This window comes from Mercenaria mercenaria, chromosome 9, assembly GCF_021730395.1.
Source record: "Mercenaria mercenaria strain notata chromosome 9, MADL_Memer_1, whole genome shotgun sequence".
Lineage (NCBI taxonomy): Eukaryota > Metazoa > Mollusca > Bivalvia > Venerida > Veneridae > Mercenaria > Mercenaria mercenaria.
The window spans coordinates 49,853,345-49,880,762 of NC_069369.1; the positions used below are offsets into that span (position 1 = coordinate 49,853,345).

The 27,418-nt window shown below is 32.0% G+C and overlaps 1 protein-coding gene across 1 annotated transcript; it reads right to left on the reverse strand.

Annotated features, from left to right (window-relative positions):
• Positions 1-1,667: 1,667 nt before the first annotated feature.
• On the reverse strand, positions 1,668-4,892 carry LOC123547956 (uncharacterized). Its single transcript, XM_045335199.2, has 3 exons — positions 4,719-4,892; positions 4,264-4,374; positions 1,668-3,219 (listed from the first exon to the last, which is right to left on the reverse strand). The coding sequence occupies exons 1-3, from the start codon at positions 4,884-4,886 to the stop codon at positions 2,839-2,841; spliced, it is 660 nt and encodes a 219-aa protein (XP_045191134.2). The 5' UTR covers positions 4,887-4,892; the 3' UTR covers positions 1,668-2,838.
• Positions 4,893-27,418: the final 22,526 nt, after the last annotated feature.

Consider the following 27,418-nt stretch of genomic DNA (forward strand, 5'->3'; position numbering starts at 1 on the left):
AATACTGCCTACATGACATCTCCTGTACATACATTGACACTCGTATTCTGCAGTTAGCATCTGTGTAAAATCGAAATCTCTTTAGCGTGCACTTTTTATTCAAGAGCGGTTAGCTACGACTGAAAATGAAAGTTCTGGGGTTCGTTAACAAGCAAAGATGTTTTCGGTTTACATTTAAAGCTCCTATGGTTTTCAAAACTATATAGACGTCTTTGTCGTCATTATCTGAATATGTTGGCCGACAATCATCACTCTAAGCTTGCATTTTGTCAGAATTATTGCCCATTTTGAACTGAGAAATTTGGAATTTCTTGGTTAAATTTTGTTTAGGCACACTTCACTTGAATACTGTGCCACTAATAGCGTTGAAAGGTTGTATAAGCTATTCGATTACGTATGACATAGTTTCTACAAGTGCACCGGTTACGATTAAAATGTAAACAACGGAAAGCTGTCTATGAACCATTGGAATGAATAAATGGCAGTTGATCTTAGTCATAATTCTGATTGACAGTGAATGCTAATGAATTTGTGTATTGCAGAATGGTATTTAATTTGTTACTGTAATTTCCTATCAATTGATATCCTCTCGAAACTTGTAAAATGATTGCTTAAATTTGGTCAAAGCTCGCTGTCTTTGCCGTTCGCCAGCTGCTAAAACGGCAAATATAAAAGATTCAGTGTAAGTTATATTTCACTGGTACTACCAGTTAGTTAGCTCATACTCTAAAACACGTCAGAGAAATTTGGGCAGTTTTGACCGATTAAAATGTTGGCAAAATTAGATTATGTTTTTTTCTTTACAAGAAAACTGCCGTTATGTAACAAAGCGAATATGCCGATAATACATGTTATTGTCACAAAATTGTAACAGTTCCAGTTCACGTAATGTAGTCGGGAAGAGAATATGGGTGCAGTTTAACTGCCTAGCTATAGCTACTGCTGTTATAGGGAAGTGGTAGAGTGTGTGCCTTAGGTGTGAGAAGTCCTAGGTTCGAGTCAGTGTTTGTTTTGTTTTTGCTGTTATCAGACTGATCCAGATGTTCTATAGTTTTAGCGAATAGTATCATGGATCATTATTTAGGCTATCCAGATCACAGCTGAATGCTAAATCAAATGTACCCAAATAGAAAATATTCAATATATTATTGCCCTTTGATGTTTCTGCTCTCCATGTTCAATAAGAGTAACATTTCCTTGATCACAAAATTTTCTTTTATATGAAAATATTAAATGCCTTTAACTCTAAGCTTCTGGTTAAAATATTGTCAATATATCTTTTTTTTGAGAAATATATGGACATTTGACTTCATTTCAAAGCTTTTTAACTTCATACCTATGATTTGAAAAAAAAAATAGGTACTATCTCTACATAAACATGTTGTTTAGGCACAAAACGGTGGACATTATTACATTTTGCTGCTACAGGTATACATAAATGTATATTATTTCTGATATAATTATAATGACTCCACATTTATTTGCGTCTCTGTACCTTAAAGAGGTACGATCTGGTGGTGGAGCATAAACAAACGTGCATGTCATTTATTTAATTTACTACTAATAAAAGTGTTATAATTTTGACATTAATATGATATTACTTAACTTCTTAACATCAAGAAACCTTGCTCTGTTGGGTTTTAGTCTCTAAATGATGTTTATATTTACATGTTTGTTTATAGCGAGATAACAGTAGCATAAACTATATTATGGACATAGCAAATAGAAATACCACGTTTTACAAAACGATATCCTTCCTTACTACCGAACGACTGTTGTACACCTAACGTAAGTATTAAATATTTTAATATAAGTCATAGATATGCATCATGTTGTATATGCTAAATGGATAAATGTGTAAACAAGTATATGGAAAATGACTTTATTATCAAAGATGAAATAGAAAATTGTACATAGAAATAAAAAAAAATAAAGTGTTAAGAAATCACATATTGATAAATAAATGTTTAAAAAATAACGTAAAATACCCATGACAGTGAACAAGTACATGAAATGTAAAAGAATGCAGTATGAGGTATTTAAAAAAATAAAGCTATTCTGGCAAATAATTAGACTATTTTTAGATTTGTACGGATTTATTAAAATGGGGATTCAAATATAATATATTTCACCACAGCAACAAAAACGGAGATATATTATATAAACTAATAAATTCAAACACAATGATTCTAGGCCCTAGCCAACCCATAATATCGTAATATGAATGTGCAAATGGTGTTGATAAAGTGATTAATTATATAATCACTTAACACATATTATACATTTGCCATCGTATATAATGATCGAAATTTTTATCATTTAGCTATACTTTTCTCACAAGTTGGCTTGCAATAATAAAACATGTAGTAAAATAAGTCAAATGTGAACTCTCGCGGAATGGAAACTATAAAAAATAACAATAGCTGTCTTATCAAAATTGCATACGCAAAAATAAAATGAATAAATAGAAATAAATTATGTATCAAGTGTGTGTGAATATTCCTTACCGAATACAAATAACATAGTTTCGGGTTACCCTGACTTTACAACTCCCCAATACTATCGATACTTTGATAGACACATTTAAGTACCAACGACTAAAGTAATAACATACAGTTAATGTAAACAACTTCATTTATCTAAAAAATCTATGATGTGTAAGTTTAATAGATTGATCAAAACCTTGATATGAGCATTGCATTAGATGAACATAAAAATATTGCAGTAATAAAGATGAAATATTTGCTTTCACTGTCGACATTTTAGCACATGTTAGTAAATGCCACATTTTCTATAGATTTTTACTTAAACGTTTGTAATCAGAAACAAAGCTCTGCTTTACAGACATAAAGATACTGTCGCAACAAATGGACTGTAGACGGTTTGAAGGTAGTTCGCAATTCTCATAATGTCATGTACAGTGATATATTCCAAAGACTGTTGATCGCATCTTTTTATTTTACCTTCGTAGTATCGTAGAAATTCATCAGAGAGGACACCACTAGGAACTTCAATTACAGGATCGTGTTGTTTTGATCTCAGAGCGGACTTTATGCTGCACATACAGTCATATATGTTATGTAGAATGTCCGCCAACACATTTTCAGAGAGCTCGTCAATTGTCGTAAGACGTAAATGTACTATGTAGTAGGCAAGTTCATTTAGCATGTCATAATGGGTTTCCATTGTCTTCAGAAATGATGTTGTATCTGTACAAAACTGAAACAAAATATTTCTCTTACGTAAAATTATTCAGTGTATTACTAAGTCAAATGCAAAATGATACATAGATGCATGTTTTGTAAAAACAATTGTATAACCCACATATATCTTGAAAATGGATATTGTCTCCTACTTGTAATCACTAGGGGTATCTATAGCCAAGCGGTTAAGGACCCTGACTTCAAATCACTTGCCCCTCACCGATGTGGGTTCGAGCCACACTAGGGGCGTTGAATTCTTCATTTGAGGAAGCGATCAAGTTGGCTTACGGAAGGTGGTCCTACCCAGATGCCTGACAGTAACGAAATAATGCATTGAGTGGGCACCTGAGGACTTCCTCCATTATCAATGCTGGAAAGTCGCCATATGACCTAAATTGTTTCGATGCGACGTTAAACCGAACAAAAACAAGACAAAACTTGTTATCACAATTAAACTGATGGCAGAGGAAATCCAATATAATGCATAGTATCTTGAAAATGGAGATTATCACAAATCTTAGCCAATAAATCCTCTTATAAGTACTCTGTTCGGCTAAAAATGTTGATATTTCAAGACTAGTAGCACACGTGATCGGCAGAAATTTCTATCTCTAAATTTATAATAATATGCGACCACGGAAACAAGAATTTAACCATTCTTTTGTTGCTTCATTTTAATTTGAATTAAAAGGGGTTTCGTCAGCATGAAAGAATGTTTGTGAGGACTTTAAACTGCTACTTGTTAAAACATATGCAATCGTAGACGATAACAGAATAGGTCGAGGAAACATTTCTTGTCTTTTTTTTTTATACTTTTAGATATATGGCGTCATCTTTTTTGAAAATTGTGGCATTTCAAACGGACTTTTTGTCTGCAGCAATTCACTGGTATGGAAAGAGCATACTTATGATATTAATTTCCGTCAGAACAATTCTTGAACCTTTCATAATGTCTGTATTATATCATAGATTAAGACTTTATAGACAATTTTTGAACACAATTAGATGAAACTTAAAGGATACACTATACCCTGTTATATTTACAATGTCAAAAACGTACATTATGTAAAAATGTCCGGCTGTCGGTGTCTGAATTTAATGTTGAGAAATTGAAAAAGCTGGCAGTTTCCCTTTCTGCATCAGATAACTTGATGCAGTATTCAATCTCCATCTGAAAATAATTAATATTATAATGACATGCACGTCATCCTGCTATATTTTATTCTGTTTTATGAAAGAAATACATTCTCCTAAATCAGAAGTAGTATTATTAGATAGATTTTATTAATTAGGTTCGTATGTCCAAGAATCCTATCTCGAATATAGTATTTATCTTTTCAATTAAAATGACTGATTTATTCACTATCACGTCATTATGTTTTAAACGTAACTGAAAATACACGTGAGCATGTGTAAAAGAAAATAGTAAAGCCATATTTTTGATTCCATTTACCATGGACAGAAATCTATGTAGACTTGTTTAAAGTAAAGAAATTGAAATATATATGTACGTACTATGTTCTTTCTACTTCCAGAATTGATTTTTAACACATCAATATGAGGTATAATCTTTTGTAGATAAAAGTTCAACACTTGATTGATATCAGGGTCATCAGAAGCATCTACAAAGCATGGTGGCTGATGTACTGTTCTCGTCTCTGCTACAGTGGCTCCGCCTACCATTGCCAAACAAATGTCTGAAATATTTATACAGAAAATGTTGATTATTTGTAATGTGCGTATTGTAAATAGGATAGCGCCAACGCTGGTTATAAATACTTCAGAGTTATTTCATTCAAGTACTGATTAGGAAGTATCCTTGAAAGTTTTCATTTTTACGATAAAGCTTCATTTTCTTGTTCAATAATTTAATAGTTGATGTGAAGAGATATGCAAACAGGAAGGTAAGAGATGTAATATATATTATTTGATACAAAACGGTTATCTTTTATTTTAGTAGATGATACGAATAAAATACTTAAGTAATCGAAGTGTTGATATAAAACAAAAAAAAAAATGGTTAAAATTAGTGTGTTGAAAGTCCTTCAAATATCGTATAAGAGTTATGAAATTGTATATATCTAAAAATCTCGTACAAATAAATCGTAAGTCCATTTCAACTGTTTTAGGTTTGAAATAGGTAATGTGATGTTAGGCTACTGAGTTACAGACTTTTATACCGTCTTCAAAAAGGTAAAAGCGAAAGTGTCGGAATGTATTAGATCTTACATAGTTACAAATATTTAGATCCTGTGCTTGCAAATATAAACATGGTGTTTTCAGACCAAGGTGTATGAAGTAATTCAGTTAACCAACATTTACAACATCCCCGCCGCAATATAAGGCAGTGCATTTTTTAGGTATTTTTTTAAAAGCTCTTTTGATTTGAAATACGCCGACGCTTTCAGAATTCAAAGGGAAATTAAACGCATTTAAGTTTCATGAGTTATATGTTTCAAACCATATAAACAGTGAAAGAGGAAATGTGCATGTATAGATTATAGAGGAATAGGAAATAGGGTTTTGACCTACTTTTCAGCGGCAAATGAACAATTGCAAGTAACGTGTTCAGAAGATATATTATTTAGTTTAATTTGATCGTGGTTATAAAAATCTTAAAATTGTATGAACAAAAAGTGGAGAATAATCGATATTTAATTAACAGAGATTTATTATTTGAATGCTTTACGCTTCCTTTCGTTGCCTAAAATCATTTCTTCGGTCTTCGTAAAGTTCCAGATAGTGATTGCAAAAACCTTGTGGAGACACAAATGTAAAACGTGTGTAAAAACTGGTCTGAAATCATTTATGACCTGACAGTGATTTTGGTATCGCCTCTTGCAGGTCCTCTTAGTGAGATCAATTACGTTTTACAGATATTTCGAAAACTCTTGGTAGTAATCTGAACAAACATTTCATCCTTGAAGTATAGTGTACACCATTTTGTAACATTTCGCAGGTCATATCTCCTTAATATATTCTTTAATAAGAATATGGTGTAAGGTAGAGGTGTTCTCTGATTATTATACAAATATTAAGACAAGTAATGTTTTAATATATAATTTAGAAAATTAATTTAGTTCAAATGCTTTTGGTTGATTCAAAAACTGATATACAGACACTAGTTTAAGATATTAATTTTTCAGTTATTCCCGTTTAGTTATACATGGTTAGTACCTCTGCTTTGCATTTTACAAGCAGAGCCAATGGCTTGTATTATAAGCCAAAAAGAAAAGTTATAATGCTATTAAAATCCTTCCGCAAGATATTGCAGAAGATTGCACCTGAAGCTAGGTTAAGCCAATATGTTAGTCTCCAAAATTCAAAGACATAAACTTGAAAAGCCGATTACAGTACAATATTTAATGATAAATATTATTAGGTTATTTAACATTGTTCTGTACAATACGGAGATATATTTGGACGAGTACCCAGCTGAGTAAACCATACTGGACGAGCCGCTAGGTACGAGTCCAAATATATCTAGTATTGTACAGTACCTTGTTAAATAACCTTTTTATTTTATTTTAATTTTGTTTTAGTTTGAATTAAAAATGATTCACAGTGACTGAATATTGTATTTCTGCCTTTTCTGTATTTTCCCAGCTTAGTATGAGTGCAAATATACATTATACAGAACCATTTTAGGCCCTAAATAACCTTTTTATTCTATATTTATTTTAATTCATTTCGAATTATACGTGATTCATTGATTGTTGTATTTCTTATATAGTGCAACCTCCCTACAACAGCCAGCAGCCGGACATGACAAAACTGGCTATTGTAAGGAGGTGACTGGCGGAGGGAGTTTTCAACTAGGCGGGCAGACGGACAAAATTCCACAACAGTATTTTAAGTAAATATTTAACACTGTTACAGGTAAAAGTATATTTTCTTTTGTTTTAGATTTAACGTCGCACCGACACAGTTATAGGTCATATGTCGACTTTCCAGCTTTGATTGTGAAGGAAGACCACAGATGCCCCTCCGTGCATTATTTCATCACGAGGGGGTACCTGGGTAGAACCACCGACCTTCCGTAAGCCAGCTAGATGGCTTCCTCACATGAAGAATTCATCGCCCCGAGTGAGGCTCGAACTTGCCTACTTCGGTGAGAGGCAAGCGATTTGAAGTCAGCGACCTTAACCACTCGGCCACGGAGGCCCCCGTGTATTTTCTGCAGCTTGAAATTGTGTCATCTGTAGCATGTAATTATTATAAGCCGAGGATGTGGAGAAAAAAATAGATTTAGAGCACACTACTTAGCACACTCGACGCATAATCAAACTCTGTACAAAAAGCGCCTACTTCACCCGATTTATATTGGGAACATTTTCACGCGTTTCGGGCTTTATCGTATGTTTAACAGGGGACTGTTGAACCGTCCAAATACGGAAAAAATACAGTTTTTATGTATGCACGTGCGTCCAATACGGTAATATATTGTACGGTCACCTGTTGGATAAAAAAAAAATAGATATAGAATAAACGGTTTTATTGTCTGGTTTATATGTGATGAACAGTAATCCTGAAAAGTTAGATCAAGAAGTAAATGTAATCCTAAGGCAAAATCATTTATTTTTCTGCTGCAGACAGAAACCAAAACTGAAAGCTTGTTTACACATGATATATCATGAAAAACTGTATTGGTTAAATTTCAGGTTACTTTTCTTAAAGATGCAAAACAATTCTAACGGAAATGTTAACACGACGCAGTATTTACAGAAAATAAACGCAGTCATATAAAAATATCAAATGGAATTTGAACTATATGCAAACAACTCCATAGTTGTATTTTTTATATTGGGTTCTTCATTTGAATCTTTCGGTATGATGCTTGGGTATCTTTTTGCATTTTATATGAAAGATGTTTGCACTTAGGTTTCATTTTGCCACAAGATATGACAACATATCTACAAATTTTTCACTGATCATCTATATGGATTTTACAAGTTCTGTGTTATGCTTGTTATATGACAAGCGATTATACCTTCTTCAACAATACACAAAAAGTAATATAAATGTAACAAATCATTTTTCAAACAATTTTGAAACGGTTTCTTTCAAACAGGAACTGGGGTATACAATGTATTAAACATTTTGGGATTAGAAATTTATTCACAGCAGAAACTGTTGATGGTAAAAATGTTTTAAGAAGATTTGAAGATTTTTACTAATTAAACTTCATAACGCATTATAACAAATAACCTAAATTTCTCTTATTGTCTCATGACTGGCCCTGGCCCATGTTCCTGCTTTTATCATATTTCTTGCCCATATAACATGATTGCAGTGCCTCTTATTGTACTGCATTCAAAATGTTATAGGCTACCTAAAAAAAGGCTTGCCGCTTTTATATGCAGCTCGTCTGGGCGTACCATGTGATGCCTTAAGCACTGGTATTCGCAATAGGGGTACAATGACCTCAAGGGGAGGGGTGCGGTCATGCCTGTTCGTTACAATAAGGCTGTTAATATAATGTACAACGCCATTGAATATATCATTGTATAAAAATAGGCGTTTAATCAAATTATTCAGTTTCAGTTTCAGTTTTAAGTCTGTCTATCCAGACGTCTTTCCGTCCTGGAATTCTAGTGCAAGATGCTTAAGGAGAGAGGTGTGTTGCAAATTTTATTATTTTCACAAACAGGTTCAATCAAATCGAGTCTGCCACTATTTTGCTTGGTTGCGTTCTATGCTTCAAATAATCTTCTTACAACTTTATTAACATGAGTTATGGTAAACATTGTACTTCAAGGCAGTTTTAAAAGTTGTTATATTTATAATGGCTTCCATTCAAAATATTTGTATTCTAGAGTTCCACTTAAGTCTACGCTAGAGAGCATGTAAGACGTTATTTCATGCTTCATTACCTCTCGTGAACAGACTATCAAACCGAGCTAGCTTTTATTTTGCTTAGTTGAGTTCCATTATACGAAAGAATCTTTTTTTTTCAACTCCCAATAGGGATAACCCTATTTATATTTTATGAGGTTTGACATTTGCAAAACAATAGTGAAACAAGAAGATGAACATGTGATTAATAAATTCAATGATATTTTAACACGATGGTTACTTCGCCAGTGAAATAGAACTTGTTCTAAAACGAAATGCGAAGTAAAATTTGACGAAGTTTCTTTTCTGTTGTTTAATTTATGTATATGTCATTATACACAACATGTTGAAAATAAAATTCTATATACGTACCCGACAAAGACTCACTAGATTTCAATAAATGTAGTTTTTCATTATCAACGTTGTGCAATTTTATAATTAGTTGCTTATAAAATGCTGTGACTGACTAATCTATTTACAAATATTTCTTTGTTTCCAAATATGTATTTCCAAATTTCCCATTTTGTTTAATACGTAATTTTATTAACCAAGTTGTTAACCTACCTGTCATTATCATGACTAAAATACAGCAAATTTAAAAGAAGAATCACAAATGTTGATATTTTTAAACAATTTTTGCAAGTTCTAATTTAAAAGAAAACAATATTCTTATACCGAAATGCATAAAAAACATTAATAAAAAATGGCGAAAAACAGTAGAAAACAATTGAAAAAGAATGGCGAAAGACATAAGCTTCGATGTCTATTCCAGCGGACGTAAAACCGTAAAGTGGGTTGAACAATAAAAATGCAGCATGTCTCAGGCATAACACTTCTAAAACAATCAACATGGGAGCCATCAAGTCTTGTGGACATGTTATTTATCAGTCATTTAGGCTGGCCAAAGAGTGTTTATTAAGATCAATTTCATTTTGGGTGTATGTTTTGGCATTTTGATATAAAATGTGAGGGAAAATATTGTGTCTGGTGAAATAAAACTCGATTTTAGTGTAAGCAGTAATACCAGGTCATAGCAAATTGTTTTAGGTGTGATTTTGCAGTAAATAAATATAACAGAAAAAAATCTCTCTAAGAAGATTCATGACCCCTTCTTTTCTATTCATTTTATGTTTGTTTTAGGATAATTCTTCAAATGAAGCAAGGATTTGAACTCTGAAATGAGGCTAGCTATGTGTCACAGCTCTGTGAAAATTGTCTGTTAAATAAAGAGTATATAGAAACTATTATTTAGGACGTAGTACTTCTTCTTTCCTCTTTGAATATAACGTTTTGTAACTTTTACAAATATTCTCAACACATATTTAAGAACAATCCACAACAAAGCAGAAGCTAAATTCGAACAAATTAAAATCTCAAGATCGAAAATAGAAGAAGTCAAACCACGGATAGCTACATTTGATGCTACCATCATCCTACGATTTCCAGTAGCACCAGGAAATAAAAAATGGCATAAAACAGGACAAATTCCACAAAAATACAACACCCAAAGAAAGAACTATATTAAAGAACAAACAATTCCGTTCAGTTTCATAATTTTTATTTCAATTGCATTTTATAAACATTGTATTAATCTACTCCACAAAGTAGCAGTATAACAAAACTACGAACACTTCGGATAATACACATATCTATCTATAGTAAAAGTCATGTACCATAGCAACCGCGATTTGTATAAATTAAATGATCATTTTTGTTTTTTTTGTACCCATGAAGAAAGAGGTCTAATATTGACTGAAACGCAGAGAAATAAATATATAAAAACATCCGCCGTTGGCTGTTGCTTCTAATTATCCTCCGTGTCCAAAAATCTGACGACGTTTGTAAAAACATTCCAATAAAAGTGGGGAAAATTTACAACAGCAAAATTAAAGTAATATGTTTTATCATGGTTATACTCCACTGGAGCTCACGGGGATAAATGGTATCCATATAAAGAGTATCACCCTTATAGCATGATGAATTGTTATAAACAATTACAATTGTAATAATGTTTGCTTGCTTATATGGAGAAAGGCTAAAATCTCTTTCATATCAAATCGGCGACAATGGGTGCATAAATTCTATTATTATTATTATCATCATTTAATAATAATAATAATAATAATAATAATAATAATAATATTAAAATATGATATGTAATGTAACAATTATGTTGATGATAATAATAATAATAATAGTAATAATAATAATGATAATGATAATAACAATAATAATGATTATTTTTATAATAAAAATATCATTAATATTAATATTAATATTTTTATAATAATAATTCTTATAATTATTATTAAAGAGTACTTTTGAAGCTTGTTTTATGCTTCAGCTAAACTGCATCGAAATCCTCAAAGTATTACAGCAGATATGAACTTTTATTTAAAGCACGTTATCTTACATTTTAACGTACTGTAACAATAATCTGGTTAGAAGGCGAAAATAATCAAGGGTATATTTTAGTGGGGTGACTGAACTGACTTAACCTATTCTCTTAAAACTGTATCTCATGTTGACCCAAAGGAACTCAAAATTCTACTTTAAACTTCTTGATATCTCATTATTATAATCATATCTAAGACTATGCTTTTACGAACAGTTTTTGTTTTCCGATTAAATCCAGGGAAATTTATCCCATATAAATAAATGTCAGGAATATGGCAACAAATCATCTAAAATATACTTTTCAGTTTCTTTTTCATATAAATTATTTCATTATATCTTATTGTCATGACTGCTGTGCTGTATGATATATAAAATGAATGAAGAAATGAATGAGTTCATGAATGAATGAATGAATCAATCAATCAGTAAATAAATTTAAAAATTAGTTGATAAATAGAAACATCGTATAAATTGATAATAATATATTTTATCTTATGCGGATTTTTACAATTATAAAAGGAATGTATACACTTTTTCTATACACAGCTACATTATTTTTTCTCATTGATGTCAGGTACAGCTGATGCTTGAGTTTACTATATTATTCAGTAACTTTAGTAACTTCTTCTTCATCATTTTCAAGTACAAGAACTATATAGCATTAGATATAAACAAGGGCTAATATTATCTATATTTAATCACCCTTGTATATCACTGACTGGTAACAACAAATCCGACGAATTCACTAGTTGTGTCACCACCACAACAAAACAGTTGTGCAAATCATCATAGTATACATTATCTTCCTTCAATTACAGTTGATATTAAATCTTGATAGTGTATTATTGTAACAAAAAACAACAACAAAGAAACAAAACAAAACAAACAAGATGTCAAGTATGCAAGATATAAATTCCCGAAGGGAAAATTAACTTTCGTTCTATTCTGATTCACACATAGGGGCCTACGTGGCCGAGTGGTTACGGTCGCTGACTTTAAATCACTTGCCCCTCATCGATGTGGGTTCAAGCCTCACTCGGGGCGTTGAATTCTTCATGTGAGGAAGCCATCCAGCTGGCTTACGAAAGGTCGATGGTTCTACCCAGGTGCCCGCTCGTGATGAAATAGTGCACGGAATGGTACCTGGGGTCTTCCTCCACCATCAAAGCTGGAAAATCGCCATATGACCTATAATTGTGTCGGTTCGACGTTAAACCCAACAAAAATAAAAAGATTCATATATACCTTTATTTTACACCACTTGAAAAGAGCGCAACAGAAAAAAAAATTCAGCAGTAACATCAACCTTTCCTGAAGGAATCGATTGTACGATTTTTACTACTTTCTATAAAATGTTATAAAGTCGCTAGAAGATTGATTCATAAAATCTTAACACTTCAGTTGCAAAATATTGTGACTACAATGGTATAAAAATAATATATACATACCTTAAAGTTGGATATCATGTTTACAATTCACAGTATCTATGTCATAGATAATCGATATTGGTACTTTGTCTTTGTCGTTTATATTTCAAAAACATAGCATATGCTTTTCACCGAAACACTCAATGTATTCAAATAACGAATACACCAAAAACTATCCGATGAAGTATGACATAAAGGATATTTGTTTGAATATTATCCTCATGTTTTAATCACACATATTACTAGCGTATAAACTGAATAGTGTGCTTACAAATACTGCATGCAAGTCATGCACTGTATATACATTAACACTCGTATACTACAGTTAGTCTCAGTGTAAAATCGAAATATCTTTAGCAGAAGTAATATCATATACACTTTTTCCTCAAGAGCCGTTACCTACGAGTGAAAATATATGTTATGGGTTTCGTTAACGAGCAAACGTTTCTTACATTTAAAGCTCGTCTGATTTTTGAAACTATGCAGGTTTCATTGTCATCATTAGGTGAGTATGTTGGCCGGCCATAATTCCAGCTTGCATTTTGTCAGAATTATGGCCCTTTTTGTACTAAGAAAATTGGAATTTCTTGGTTAAATTTTGTTTAGGCATACTTCACTAGAATACTTTGACAGCAATAGCGTAAAACTTATCATCATCAATTGAGTAGGTTGGTCAAGAACCATAACTCTCTCTTGCTTTTGTCAGAATAATGGTCCTTTTGTACTAGAAAAGTTCGAATTTATTGGTTGTTTGTTTTGTGTATACGACGTTTCGAACAAGGTTGACAAAAGTGTGATCATCCAGTTGCTCAGTAACATTATATCTCAACGTTTATTATGATTTAGATCACTTTGAATTGAAAGAAGAGCAAAATCAGTTCTCAACCCGAGTCTGCTATTTTTCATCTTGGTTGCAATCTTTGCTTCCAAAGAATCTTTTTTCAGATGTTTTTACTAAAATGAAACGTGTAAAACATATAGATGATGCAAACACAATTTTATCCTTATGTGCCTGATTAAGGAAACATTGATTTTTAGAACAAGGAAGTATAACCATTGACTGTCAAATGGGCCAGCTATCAAATTTTGAAATCCAATCTATAACCTGTCTTAAAAGCTTAATTGTTAACATAAATGTTATAAATAATAGGTTGTACTGTATGAATAATGTTGTTATAGAATACATAGTTTCAGAAAAATGTATGATGGGCATTGTTACGTTTTACTACTTTAGATGTATACATCAATGTATATGACTTTTAGCTCGTCTGATTTTTGAAAACAATCTACGAGGTATTGTCGTCTTTGATCGTCGGCGTCGACGTCGGCTTTAGTTAAAAATTTTGTTTAGGTCCACCGTTTCTCAAAATTTATAAGAGCTGCAGCTTTGAAATTTTCACACCTGTTTATCATCATTAAGTAACTGTGTAGGCCAAGCACCATGACTCTAATATGCATTTTGTCTGAATTATGGGCCCATTTTTGTACTTAGAAAATTTGATTTTTTGTGTATTTTTGTTGTTGTTCAGGTCCACTTTTCCCCCAAAACTGTTAGAGCTACAGTTTTGAGACTTTGCACACTTGTTTATCATTATTAGAGGAGCAAGTAGACAAAGGACAGTAACTGTAATCTGCATCCTGTCAGAATTATGGCCCTTTTTGTACTTAGAAAATTAAAAAAATTTTCGGTCCACTTTACTTGAATACTATAAGAACACTAGCTTTGAAACTTTGCAGACATGTTTATCATCATTAGATGAGTATGGTCTAGACCCATAAGTCTGATATGCATTTTGTTTGAATTGTGGCCCTTCATGTAAATTTTGAATTTCTTTTTATTTAGGTCCATTTTTCTTGCTTGAATTCTATAAGAGCTATAGCTTTGAAACTTTGTACACCTGTTTATTTATCATTAGATTTGTATGCCAAGACCCATAACTCTCTATTGCATTTTGTCAGAATTATTAGCCTTTTTTAATTTAGAAAATCAGTAATTCTATTTTTTTGAATATATATTACAGCTTTGAAACTTCATACATTTTTATCATCAGTTAAGATTTGTAAGAAGGCCAAGAACCACAACCCTTTTCTTACATATTGTCCAGCACCTGCAGACGAGCGATGACACTCTCAGGCGGTGCTCTTGTTGACATATATAATGGCTCCACAGTTATTTGCGTTTCTGTACCTTAAAGAGGTACAAATCTTGTGGTGGAGCTTAAACAAACCCGCATGTCATTTATTACAACTAATAAAATTGTTATGATTTTGACATTACCAAAATATTACTTAACAAATTCATAACATCCAGTTAGTTTTTAGTCTCTAAATGATGTTTATATTTACATGTTTGTTTATAGCGAGATAGCAGTAGCATAAACTATATTATGGACGTAGCAAATAGAAATACCATATTTTACAAATTAATATCCTTCCTTACTACCGAACGACTGTTGTACACGTAACGTTAGTATTTAATATTTTAATGTAAGTCCTAGATATGCATCATGTTGTATATGCTAAAAGAATAAATGTGGAAACAAATATATGGAAAATGACTTTATTATCAAAGATGAAATAGAAAAATGTACACAAAAATAAAGAACAAATTAAAATGTTAAGAAGTCACATGTTGCTAAATAAATATTTGAAAAATTAACGTAAAATACCAGTGACAGTGTACAAGTACATGAAATGTAAAAGAATGCAGTTTGAGGTATTTAAAAAAAAATGTTATTTTGGCAAATAATTAGATTATTTTTAGATTTATACGAATTTTCTTTTAAAAATGGGGATTCAAATATAATATATTTCACTACAGCAACAAATACGGAGATTTTTTATATAAACTACTAAGTTCAAAAACATAGATTCTAGGCCCTAGCCAACCCGTAATTTCGTAATATGAATGTGTACATGGTGTTGATAAAGTGTTTAATGATATAATTACTTATTAACATATATTAAACATTTGCCATTGTATATAGTGATCGAATTTTCTATCATTTAGCTATACTTTTCTAACGAGTTGGCTTCCAATAATAAAAACATGTAGTAAAATAAGTCAGATGTGAACTCTCTTACGGAATGGAAACTATAAAAACAATAGCGGTTTTATCAAACTCGCATACGCAAAAAATGAATAAATAAAAATAAATTATGTATCAAGTGTGTGTGAATATTCCTTATCAAATAAAATAACATTGTTCCAGTTTACCCTGGCTTTACTACCCCCAATACTATCGGTACTAACGACTAATGTAATAACAGACAGTTAATGTAAACAAATTCATTTTTCTATAATTTTAAGAGCATACATGTAAAATTGATGAAAAATCTATGATGTCTAAGTTTAATAGATTGATAAAAAACCTTGATATGAGGATTACGTTTTATGTACATAAAAATACTGCTGTAATAATATCAACAAAATGAAATATTTGCATTCAGTGTCGGCATTTTAGCACATGTTGGTAAAGGTTACACTTTCTGTATATTTCTTTTATTTATACGTTTGTGATCAGAAACAAAGTTCTGCTTTACAGACATAAAGATACTGTCGCAGTAAATGAACTGTAGACGGTTTGAAGGTAGTTGGCAATCCTTATAATGTCATGTACAGTGATATATTCCAAAGACTGTTGATAGCATCTTTTTATTTTACCTGTGTAGTATCGTAGAAATTCATCAGAGAGGACACCACTAGGAACTTCAGTTACAGGATCGTGGTGTTTTGATCTCAGAGTGGACTTTATGCTGCACATACATTCATATATTTTATGGAGCATATCTGCCAACATATTTTCTGAGTGTTCGTCAATTGCCGTAAGACGTAGATGTTCTATGTAGTATGCAAGTTCATTTAGCATGTCATAATGGGTTTCCATTGTCTTCAGAAATGATGTTGTATCTGTACAAAACTGAAACAAAATATTTCTCTTACATGAAAATATTCAGTGCATTACTAAGACAAAGGGAAAATGATACAAAAAATGCATTAAAAAAAAAAAAACAACAACTGTATAACGCACATATATCTTGAAAATGTATATTCTCTCCTAGTTGTTATCAGTAGGGCATCCATGTCCGAGCGGTTAAGGTAGCTGACTTCAAATCACTTGCCCCTCATCAATGTGGGTTCGAGCCACACTCGGAGAGTTGAATTCTTCATTTAAGGAAGCCATCCAACTGGCTTGCGGCAGGTCGGTGGTTCTACCCAGATGCCTGACTGTAACGAAATAATGCACGGAGGGGGCACCTGGGGACTTCCTCCACCATCAAAGCTGGAAAGTCGCCATATAACCTGGATTGTATCGATTCGACGATAAACCGAACAAAAGCAAGACAAAACTTGTTATCACAATTAAACTGATGGAAGAGGAAATCCAATATAATGCATAGTATCTTGGAAATGGATCACAAATCTTAACCAGTAAATCTACATAACTACCCTGTTCGGCTAAAACATGTTGATATTTGAAAACTAGTAGCACACGTGATCGGGAAAAACCAAGCACACAAAATCTACTTGTTTGAGTCGCATTTGAAACCCATATCGTGTCTGGATATTCACAGAATCTCTAAATTTATAATTGTATGCGACCACGGAAACCAGAGTTTAACCAGTCTTTTGTTGCTTCATTTTAATATGAATTAAAACGGGTTTCGTCAGCGACAAAGAATTGTTTGTGAGGACTTCAAACTGCTACTTGTTAAAGCATATGCAATCGTAGACGACAACACTTTCAGGTAGAGTAAACATATCATGTCAAATTCGCCTTTTTAAATCTTGAGATATATGGCGTCATCTTTTATGTAAATTATTGCATGTCAAACGGACTTTAAATCTGCAGCAATTCGCCGGTGTGAAGAGATCATACTTATTATATCAACTTCCGTCATAACAATTCTTGAACATTTCATAAAGTCAGTAATATATCATAGAACAAGACTTTAGAAACTTAAAAGATACATTATACCCTGTTTTATTTACAATGTCAAATACGTACATTATGTACAAATGTCCGGCTGTCGGTGTCTGAATTTATTGTTGAGAAATTTAAAAAAGCTGGCAGTTTCTCTTTCGGCATCAGATAACCTGATGCAATAGTCTATTTCCATCTGAAAATAATTAATATTATAATGACATGTGCGTCATACTGCTATATTTTATTCTAATTTAATCATGTTATCAAAGAAATACATTCTCGTAACGTAAATCAGAAGTAGTATTATTAAATAGATTTTAGTAATTAGGTCCGTATGTCCAAGAATCTTATATTCGAATATAGTATTTATCATTTCAATTAAAATGATTGATCTAGTCACTATCACGTCATTATGTTTTAAATGCAACTGAAAATGCATGTGAGCATGTGTTAGAGAAAATAGTAAAGACATATTTGTGATTCCATTTACCGTGGACAGAAATCTATGCAGACTAGTTTCAAGTAAAGAACTTAAATTTGTATGTACGTACTATGTTCTTTCTACTTTCAGAATTGAGTTTTAACACATCAATATGGGGTATAATTTTTTGTAGATAAAAGTCCAACACTTGATTGATCTCAGGGTCATCAGAAGCATCTACAAAGCATGGTGGCTGATGTACTGTACTCGTCTCTGGTATAGTGGCTCCACCTACCATTGCCAAACAAATGTCTGAACTATTTATACAGAAAATGTTGATTCAATGTAGTGTACATATGGTAAGTAGGTAAGCGCCAACGCCGAAAATACTTCAGAGTTCTTTTCATTGAAGTTGTGTTTGGGAAACAATAAGAAAGGCCCTTGTAAGATTTCATTTTTTTTGCGATAAAGTTTCATTTACTTGTACTATAACTAGTTGAGGTGAAGAGATATGCGAACAGGAAGGTAAGAGATGTAAAATATTTTCATACAAGACGGATAGTTTGATTCTTATTTCAGTAAAGGATACAAAAATAATACTTAATTAACAAAGACTTTCGCTGTTTTACTTGTGTTAAAGTAATAATACTACAAAACTAACTGTTTCAAATTGCATACGTTTAGCATTTATACATTTTAAACACCCATGTAAACGTTTCTACATCTTCAAGAAAGTATTGCAATGTCAATATTAAAACAAAGATTTAGTAGAAGTTAGTGTGTTTAAATGCTTTCAAGTATCGTATAAGAGTTATCGAGTCTCATATATGTAAAACAATCTCGTACAAAAATATCGTAAGTCCATTTCAACTGTTTGAAGCTTGAATTAGGTAATGTGATGTTAGGCTACTGAGTTACAGATTTTTATACCCGTCTTTAAGAAAGCAAAAGCGAAACGGGATGTAGGGAATCTAACATAATTGCAAATGACAAGATCCTGCGGATGCAAATATAAATATGGTGTTTTCAGACACGTGCCATACAGTACTTCAGTTAACCAACATTTACTACACCCCCGAAGCAAGACTGTGCATTTAAAAAATCGATTTTGAATTGAATAGACTTCTTAGGAAATTTAAGGCATTATTTAAGTTTAATAAGATACAATGTAATATATAGAAGGAGGAATGGTATCTGATATTCTTTTCAGTGCACGTTAATGTAAGTAGATTTCCAATGTGTGTATTATAAGTCGTTTGGCAGAGCATGTTGATTTATTGTAATTTTTCATGTTGCTTAAAATATGGTTGTGTGCAAATCATGTATGCTCAAAATTGTTTTTGTATGTACGGAATCCTGTTCGTGCCGCTTTAATTTTCGCTTCACCAACACGCGACAACGCGATAATTATCGCATTGTCGCCTTGTCCAAAAACATATATAAATGCGAGATTTAACAATCCTCGCGAGGTTTTTATGGCGATAACTATCGTCTTAATTTTCGCATGTCTTTCTTAATTCTCGCATTGGGAAAATGAAATTCCGCTTAAATAATAAAACATAGTTGCGAGAATTAGTAAAACCTCGCATTGTCGAATTGTCGCACTGTCGCTTGGGATAAAATTTCTGGACAATTGATCGATATAATTCTTTCTGGGTATTATGTAGCAATACACCGATACAAATTCCTAATGACAGTCCATGCCCCTTTTTAACGGTATGACAGAAATTTTCATCTACGGTGCTACAGTAAAAACTAACCCCTAACACCGGGCGACAATGCGACGATGCGAGGTTTTAGTAATTCTCGCAACTATGTATCATTATTTAAGCAGAGTTTTGATTTCCTGATGCGAGAATTAAGACAGACATGCGAAAATTAAGACGATAATTATCGCCCTAAAACCTCGCGAGGATTGTTAAATCTCGCATGTATATAAGTTTTGGGACAAGGCGACAATGCGATAATTATCGCGTTGTCGCGTGTTGGAGAGGCGAGAATTAAAGTGGCACGAACAGGATTCCGTATGTTTTCCATTAATATTATGTTATTGTTGTAATTATATATTTTCAGTGTGGGCAGTTAAGACTGATTCTAGTTATAAAAATTATAATTCAAATGCTTTACACTTCCTTCAATTGCCTCAAGTCACCTGTTCGATATCCTGTCCATAAAATTTTAAACAGTAATTGTAAAGATCTCGGCGTGACGCAAATACAACAGGACTGAAATCATAAAAGTTCTGTTTTTGGCACACTGGACATAAAAGTTTGTTTTTTGCCTCTCGTAGTTTCTCATAGTGACATCCATCACTTTGTCAAATCTTTTGATAACACAAAAATCTCTGAGACACAACAGGAAGAACCCGATATCCAAAATTTCCGATTATGAGACGTGAAATCGAAAGCAAAAGACTTAATATAAATAAAAATTTGCAAGAAGCCGACATGTGAATAACAGAGGGGAAATGAAACCTATGTGGTAAACTTCTAAAGCAACATGGAAAAGTTATGCATTGATCTAGACTGAAGATTTGACGACAAAATTAAGTCTCAGTCAAGATGAACAATGAAAAAACCCCATAAAGACTCCATCTAGATTAAAAATGAAGGCCACAAAACAAATGTCAAAACCAGCCAATATCTTAATTATAATAGAATATTAATGCAACATGTAAAAACCCTACTTTTAAGAATAAAGCCGGTTGATATGTAGTTCTTGTATAAAAACTTTTGTTTTAGAACTGGCTTAGGTCTTGTAATTGGTATCTTGATGTTTTCTATTCAAGTTCAGGTAGAATTTGTTTTTGACAGCAATATAAATATATTTTCAGAATTCTAATGCGAAATGTTTGGTACAAGATAACCAATGTTTAAAATCAATGCAAAACGTTAGGCAAACTATCTAAACGATAAAAATTGACCATATAACACCTTGAAAACACTCTCTGCTCACAAAACAATAATGATATTCATTGTGTTATCTGTTTTTAAACCTTAAACACAAACGATTGTGTTTTGTTCCTTTTGGTGGAAAATCTGTCTAAAGCATAGACAAAGTAGCTATGCTTAAAAAAAAAACAACTGTTTATACGATACTAAATAGCACACTTTTAATTGTGCATCGACTAAAATCACTATTAATCCGCTGCATGTTCCAAAGTTACAATACAGTGTAAGTAGAAGTTGTCCTCGTTGGAAGAATCCCTTACACACTCAATGGTGTAACAACACAAAAATGCCCTTGTTAATTCATATAAACATCAAGTTTAAAGAACTATAAACGTATTTTCTCAGTGCTTTTGCAGAAGAGAGAGGATCAACAGCAAAAATCCGTGGTTAGACAAAATACGTAAGAAAACAAGTACCAAAGTACCTTAGACCTGGTGGGTTTTAGCACGGCCTATCATTGAATCCGCTGAGTGTTCCGTCGGAAACAAAAATGAAAGCTTTAAACTGTAAAACGAACTGAACACTGAACACTGAACATGTGGTATGTCTCAGACATATCAGACATAACAGTACTAAAAGATCAGCGTCGTAGCCATCTGGTCTAAACACCTAATGGTGGACAAGTTATTTGTCACTTATTTTTCACTTAGACTGGCCAGAGAGTATTTATTAGTTTGGTTGTTGTTTTTGTCAATTTGATAGAAAAATATGAGAAAGAATATTTATCTGGTGAAATAAACCTCCATTATTGTATAAGCAGTAATACCAGGTCACATCAGAGTGATTTTGATGTGATTTTCCAGTAAACAATAAACCCCTCCTAGAACATAAATGGCCCTTACTTTTTTTATTTTATGTCAGTTCAAGTATACTCCTTCAATATCAGTGAAAGATTTTTACCTTGAAATGGGACTTCCTATGTTTTACAGCTCTGTAAAAATTGATCATTTTATAAAGAGTATATTGGGAATATATTTAGGTTCGCCAAATCACTCCTTATCTCTTTGAATAAAACGTTTATCAACTTCAATTAACTAAATTGACCCAAAATCGAATCATATCCCTTCTCGGAGAAAAGTCTTTTAGTTACTACTAAATCTTAAAAGGAATACAAACTGTCGACGAAACAAAGTTTCCTTTTTTGACGTTGTGGTTGCGCAACTTACATGTTTTGCTAGGTTAAAATATCACATACAATTGCTACAAAATATCACATTCCACTTTTCCTTTTAGATGCTTCTTATTTTTACCACGGATTAGTTAAGATTTTTAAGGGTTAGGTTTTGCGACCTCACAAATTTTCGTATTGCGGCTACCACAGCAAGATTTATTTCGACTAAAAAGCCTCTTTCTGTTTAATTTACTTAATTGAAAAATAGATAAAATGAATACATGCACCTGAGTATTTTTGAATAACTATAGTTAGTGTAAGCAATATATTTTGCACGAAAATAAGTTAGTTTTAAAAAAATCAACACTGTTGTAAACATTATTTTCATGAAACTAAAAATGTGTTCTGTTGAAAATTGTTTACAGGTTAAACTAAACCTGCATTGAAAACTAAACATGTCTACTTCAGAATATTACAGTTATTTGTTATTCTTTTAAGCACGCTATCTTACATTTTAACATCCTGTAGCCGTAACCGATGTATGCTACGTTTTTAAATTATAAATTATGTCATTTCCTTAAATAAGCAATCTGCTATTTCTTCGAGTGAACATAACGGATGTTTGGAATATCATGCAGTTAACTATTTCACGTTTTTTTCCATTGTATATATGTATACAAGTCATTTGTAAATGTCAATTCCAGTTTGAATTAAGTAACATTAGAAATATTTTTTTTTCAAAAAGCTGATACATAGTAAATTAAAAAAATTAGAGAGATGATAAAGAAATAATTTAATTCACAATCATTCGTAAGATAATTCAAAATATTACTACACCGTACAGATCAATCGTATGTCCATTTTAGTTGTGCAAGTCTTTAATGTTGTTCTAATGTAGCTTTTCCTCTTGCACTTTTGTCCTTTTTTTTGAACTATGAAGGGTATTCATAACTCACGCATGACTTTTATACTTTTGTGTGAAATTTTCCCGGCTTTAAACGGCATATTAGAAGCACCCCCGCTTCGAGATGACCACTGTGAAAAAAACAAACATTTTGAGCAGTGGGGATCTTGACATCCGCCAAGTGTTCAAGTATGCACGCCTTTTTAGTCTAAATGAAACATTTAAGCTCACCCCCGTAAAAAGATTCCATTGATAATGTTGTCTTTTTAAACTGATGTTGTTACAGGATATTAAGATATAAGATAATTGTTTGTGTACATACCTTATATCTTCCAACAACATATTGTAGTACCCAGCATTAAATATTGACAAACGGACACAACTGTCCCCTAACGTGTATGGTGTATTCTTTGGAATAATGGTTATAATTAAGTTTAGTCTTTTCTCAATGAGGTATCAACGAGACGTACAAGGCTTGAGGAGGATAAATGAATGTAAATGAATAATCATTTATAGCGAACAAGTTTTAACTTATAACCACTGATAATTCTGGGATTCAGTGTGATTTGATATGTTTTATTATCAACTTACCGTAGATATACACCAACACTAGTGCCCAACGTTCCACATATAGTATGAAAAAAAGATTTGTTTCAACAAATAAATTTTCCCTATTTATTTTGCTAATTGACAAAGGTACAAAATGAAAAAATCTCTTTCATAATAAATATATGACAAGGAGTGCATAATTTTTCCTAAGGAAAACCAACTATTTGTCGAAAAACTACATTACCAAACCTGATTTAAATTACATCACATACAAGAACATGTACTTTAAAACTGCTGAAATAGACATGAAAACAACACACTGTTGTAAACTTTATTGTCATGAAACTGAGAAAGTTTACTGTTGAAAATTGTTTACTGTTTAAACTAAATTGCATTGAAATCTAAACATATACACTTCAGAATATTAAGTTAATATAAGTTCTTTTTGTTTGAAGCATGCTATCTTACATTTTAACTTCCTGTAGCCATAATCGGACAAGAAGGTGAAAATAATCAAGGGTATATTTTGGCGGGGTGAATGAAATAACTTAACCTGTTTTCTAAAAATAATGTTGTCTGAAGTGGACCCACAGGAACTCGTAATTTTACTCTACACTCCCTTGTGTCATAATAACGTCTAAAAATATGCGTTTACGAGCGGTGTTTGTATTCCTATGTATTTCCAGAGAAATTTTTGACATGCATATGAATCTCAGAAATATGGCAAGAAATTGTATTACAAATATTTTAAAACAGCTAAAACATGTTGACATTTTGAATAGATTTATGTTTTTCTTCAAATGAATTATTTTATTATTTTTAAAATCATGACAGTTCTTCAGAATCTACCCAAATTATTGAATATATTGATGAATGGACGAATAAATAGATTAATCAATAAATAAATAATAACGATTAAATGATATATTGATTCATTTTGTACATAGATAGATAGATAGATAAATAAATAAATAAATAAATAAATGCCGGAAGTGAATTTTCAAAATAAACTATAGAAACGTATAAATTTTAACACATAGCTATATAGTCTCATTGCATCCGATGAATATAGATGATCCTTGAGTTAAAAGTATTATTATTTGACTTCAGTACTTCAAACTACATCATAATTTACAGTACAAGAACTATTTCTCATAGCTTTAGATTTAAACAGAGGCTAATATAATCTCAATTTAACTTTAGCCTGTTGGCGGCAACTGATCTTGCCTTTGCGACCAGTGCAGACCAAGATCAGCCTGCATGGTTTGCACTGTTCACTATTCAGTCAGTAAATTTTCAGTGAACACCCCTTCGAATAATAAATGGTACTGCCCAAATTGAATGATGGACAAGTCCATTTTAGAAATTTAGCAGGGTAAGGGTTAATCATTCTTGTATATGACTGACTGAATTAAATTTATCGTCATCCGTAACAGATGTGATAACCAGAACAAGGTTTCGACCTCGAAGTAACATAGAGATAGTGGCTTAAACCAAACCACCTACTGTGTCAACAAGATAACAGAACAGGAGCGCAGATAGCCACTATTACATTATCTTCCTTCCATTGCAGTTGAATATAATCTTGATAGTTGTATAATTGTAACAAGATGTCCAGAACGAAGGGATTACTTCAGTTTTTTGTTCTGATTTATTGATATGTCAATTTGACAGATCATTTTATGTACGTGGTTCATGGACCCACATTACTTGAAAGCAGCGGAGGAGAAAACAAACGGACAAGAATCCAGAAGTAAAGTAATCTTTTCATCAATGAATCAAATTCATGTATACTTTCTATAAAATGTTATTAAGTCGATATTTATTCAGAATGGCTTTACAGGATATACTTGAAATTTTGCCAGGATTAATCATTATATACACGTCAGTAAGTTTGAAATTGATATTTACAGTTTTAAGTAAGTAGCTGTATTTTAGATAATAGATCTTTGGTCTTTGTCTTACTGCAGTCTTAAGTCTGGGATTTGTAACTTTTTCATTTTATTAATTAGACACATACCTATAAAATCAGAAAATGCAATTAAATTTGATATTTGCTTTTAACTTGTATTTTTTGTCATTTCAGAAGAAAACTACTTATCAAGCGCTGAAAAAAGAAAAATATGAAGAAAAAAGAAACACAAACTCCCAACAGAAAAAGCCATATTCTTAGAAGAAATCCACCCTTACAGAGGCTACTTTCTCGGGTCTATCGAAAATATGGTGTTAGTACTTTTATCACTTGCATTTACACAGTATCTGTGTATAATTATAAATGACAATATATTTAACAGTCTTATTTCACATGATTCAACAATGGTTATTTGAATTCGTTGCAGAAATTGTACATGTGTAAAACTAATAAGTTGTTCAATTTGGACTCTTCCATAAAATAGACCCGAATATTCATTCAAGTTTTGCAACAATTCCATATCATGTCTGAAAATAAATGTGCAAGCTCATTACAAATTGTTAAATGAACTTTTCAACTACACTGAAACGTCTACATTCCATTTAACACGTCGTTCAAATTGTTGATTTTTAATCACAAACACTAAATATCATGACAAGTAAGCTGTTACACTGAAATCGGCGTAACATATAATGCAATAAAAAAGCTTTTGACTGTGGTACCTCAACAATTTGAATCTCTTAGGTAAACAGGTTTTGGCATTTTGTAATAGTCCATTAATCTTACATAATAGTGTTTGTAATTAGTTCAGATTTTTTAACTCTGCTTTATAGTAAAGTGAAAATCAATCAGCACAGTTTAAAAGAATCTTTATATAAACAATCTCGTTTACTAAAGAAGTGTCGCGTGTTTTTAACTATTAAAGTGTGGTAAGTAGGTCAAGAACTATTTCTTGCATATTGCCAGAATGGTCCTTTTTAACTTAGACAATTGGTATCCTTTGTTGTTAATATTAGTTAAGCTTCATTTTTTCTTGTATACAATAGCTTTGAAACGTTAAATATTACTGTATAAGACGCCACAGAACCATAATCATAACTCTGTACTTGCATTTCGCATACGTCAGAAAAACTTACACACGCCAAGTAGATGTTTTCAATTCAATGAAAAATATAAAAATAGCAAAAGTTGTTTTCACTGGGAAATTGCCAGATACATTTCCCTCTTGTTATTTTTCAATAATTCACTAAAACATGTAAGAAAAATTGAAAAAACATCATTGTTACAAAACAAATATAATCTTATTGTCCAGAAAATTTAATAGTCTCTTAAAAAGTTTATTTACACTTTTCGATACAGCACATTGCAATTAAGTTGGGTCGTTGAAACTTGAAAAGCCTGCGTTTTCCTTAATATTATGTATTATACATTTGTCAAACGGCATTGGCAGGCCTGAAGTAATTTTTAGCACGACTTAACCCTTTTACTTTATATAACGTATATACAAAATGTATAACGATATTCAATATAGGTTTAGGAGTGCTAATAACCTCGTGAGGAACGTAATTGCCATTAAAGTGTTGTTTTAATACTTAAACATAACAACTGTTTGACTCGGTTAATCACTTAAAATCATCGAGGTAAACTACTTTTTCTCCACGACACATGGTAAAATGACATCAAAAATGACCTTACACATTTCTCTGGCGGTCCAGTAACCGGTTATTTTGCTCGTTTCCGTTTATTTTCCCCGCTTCCGATTTTTGGATTAGAGGAGTCT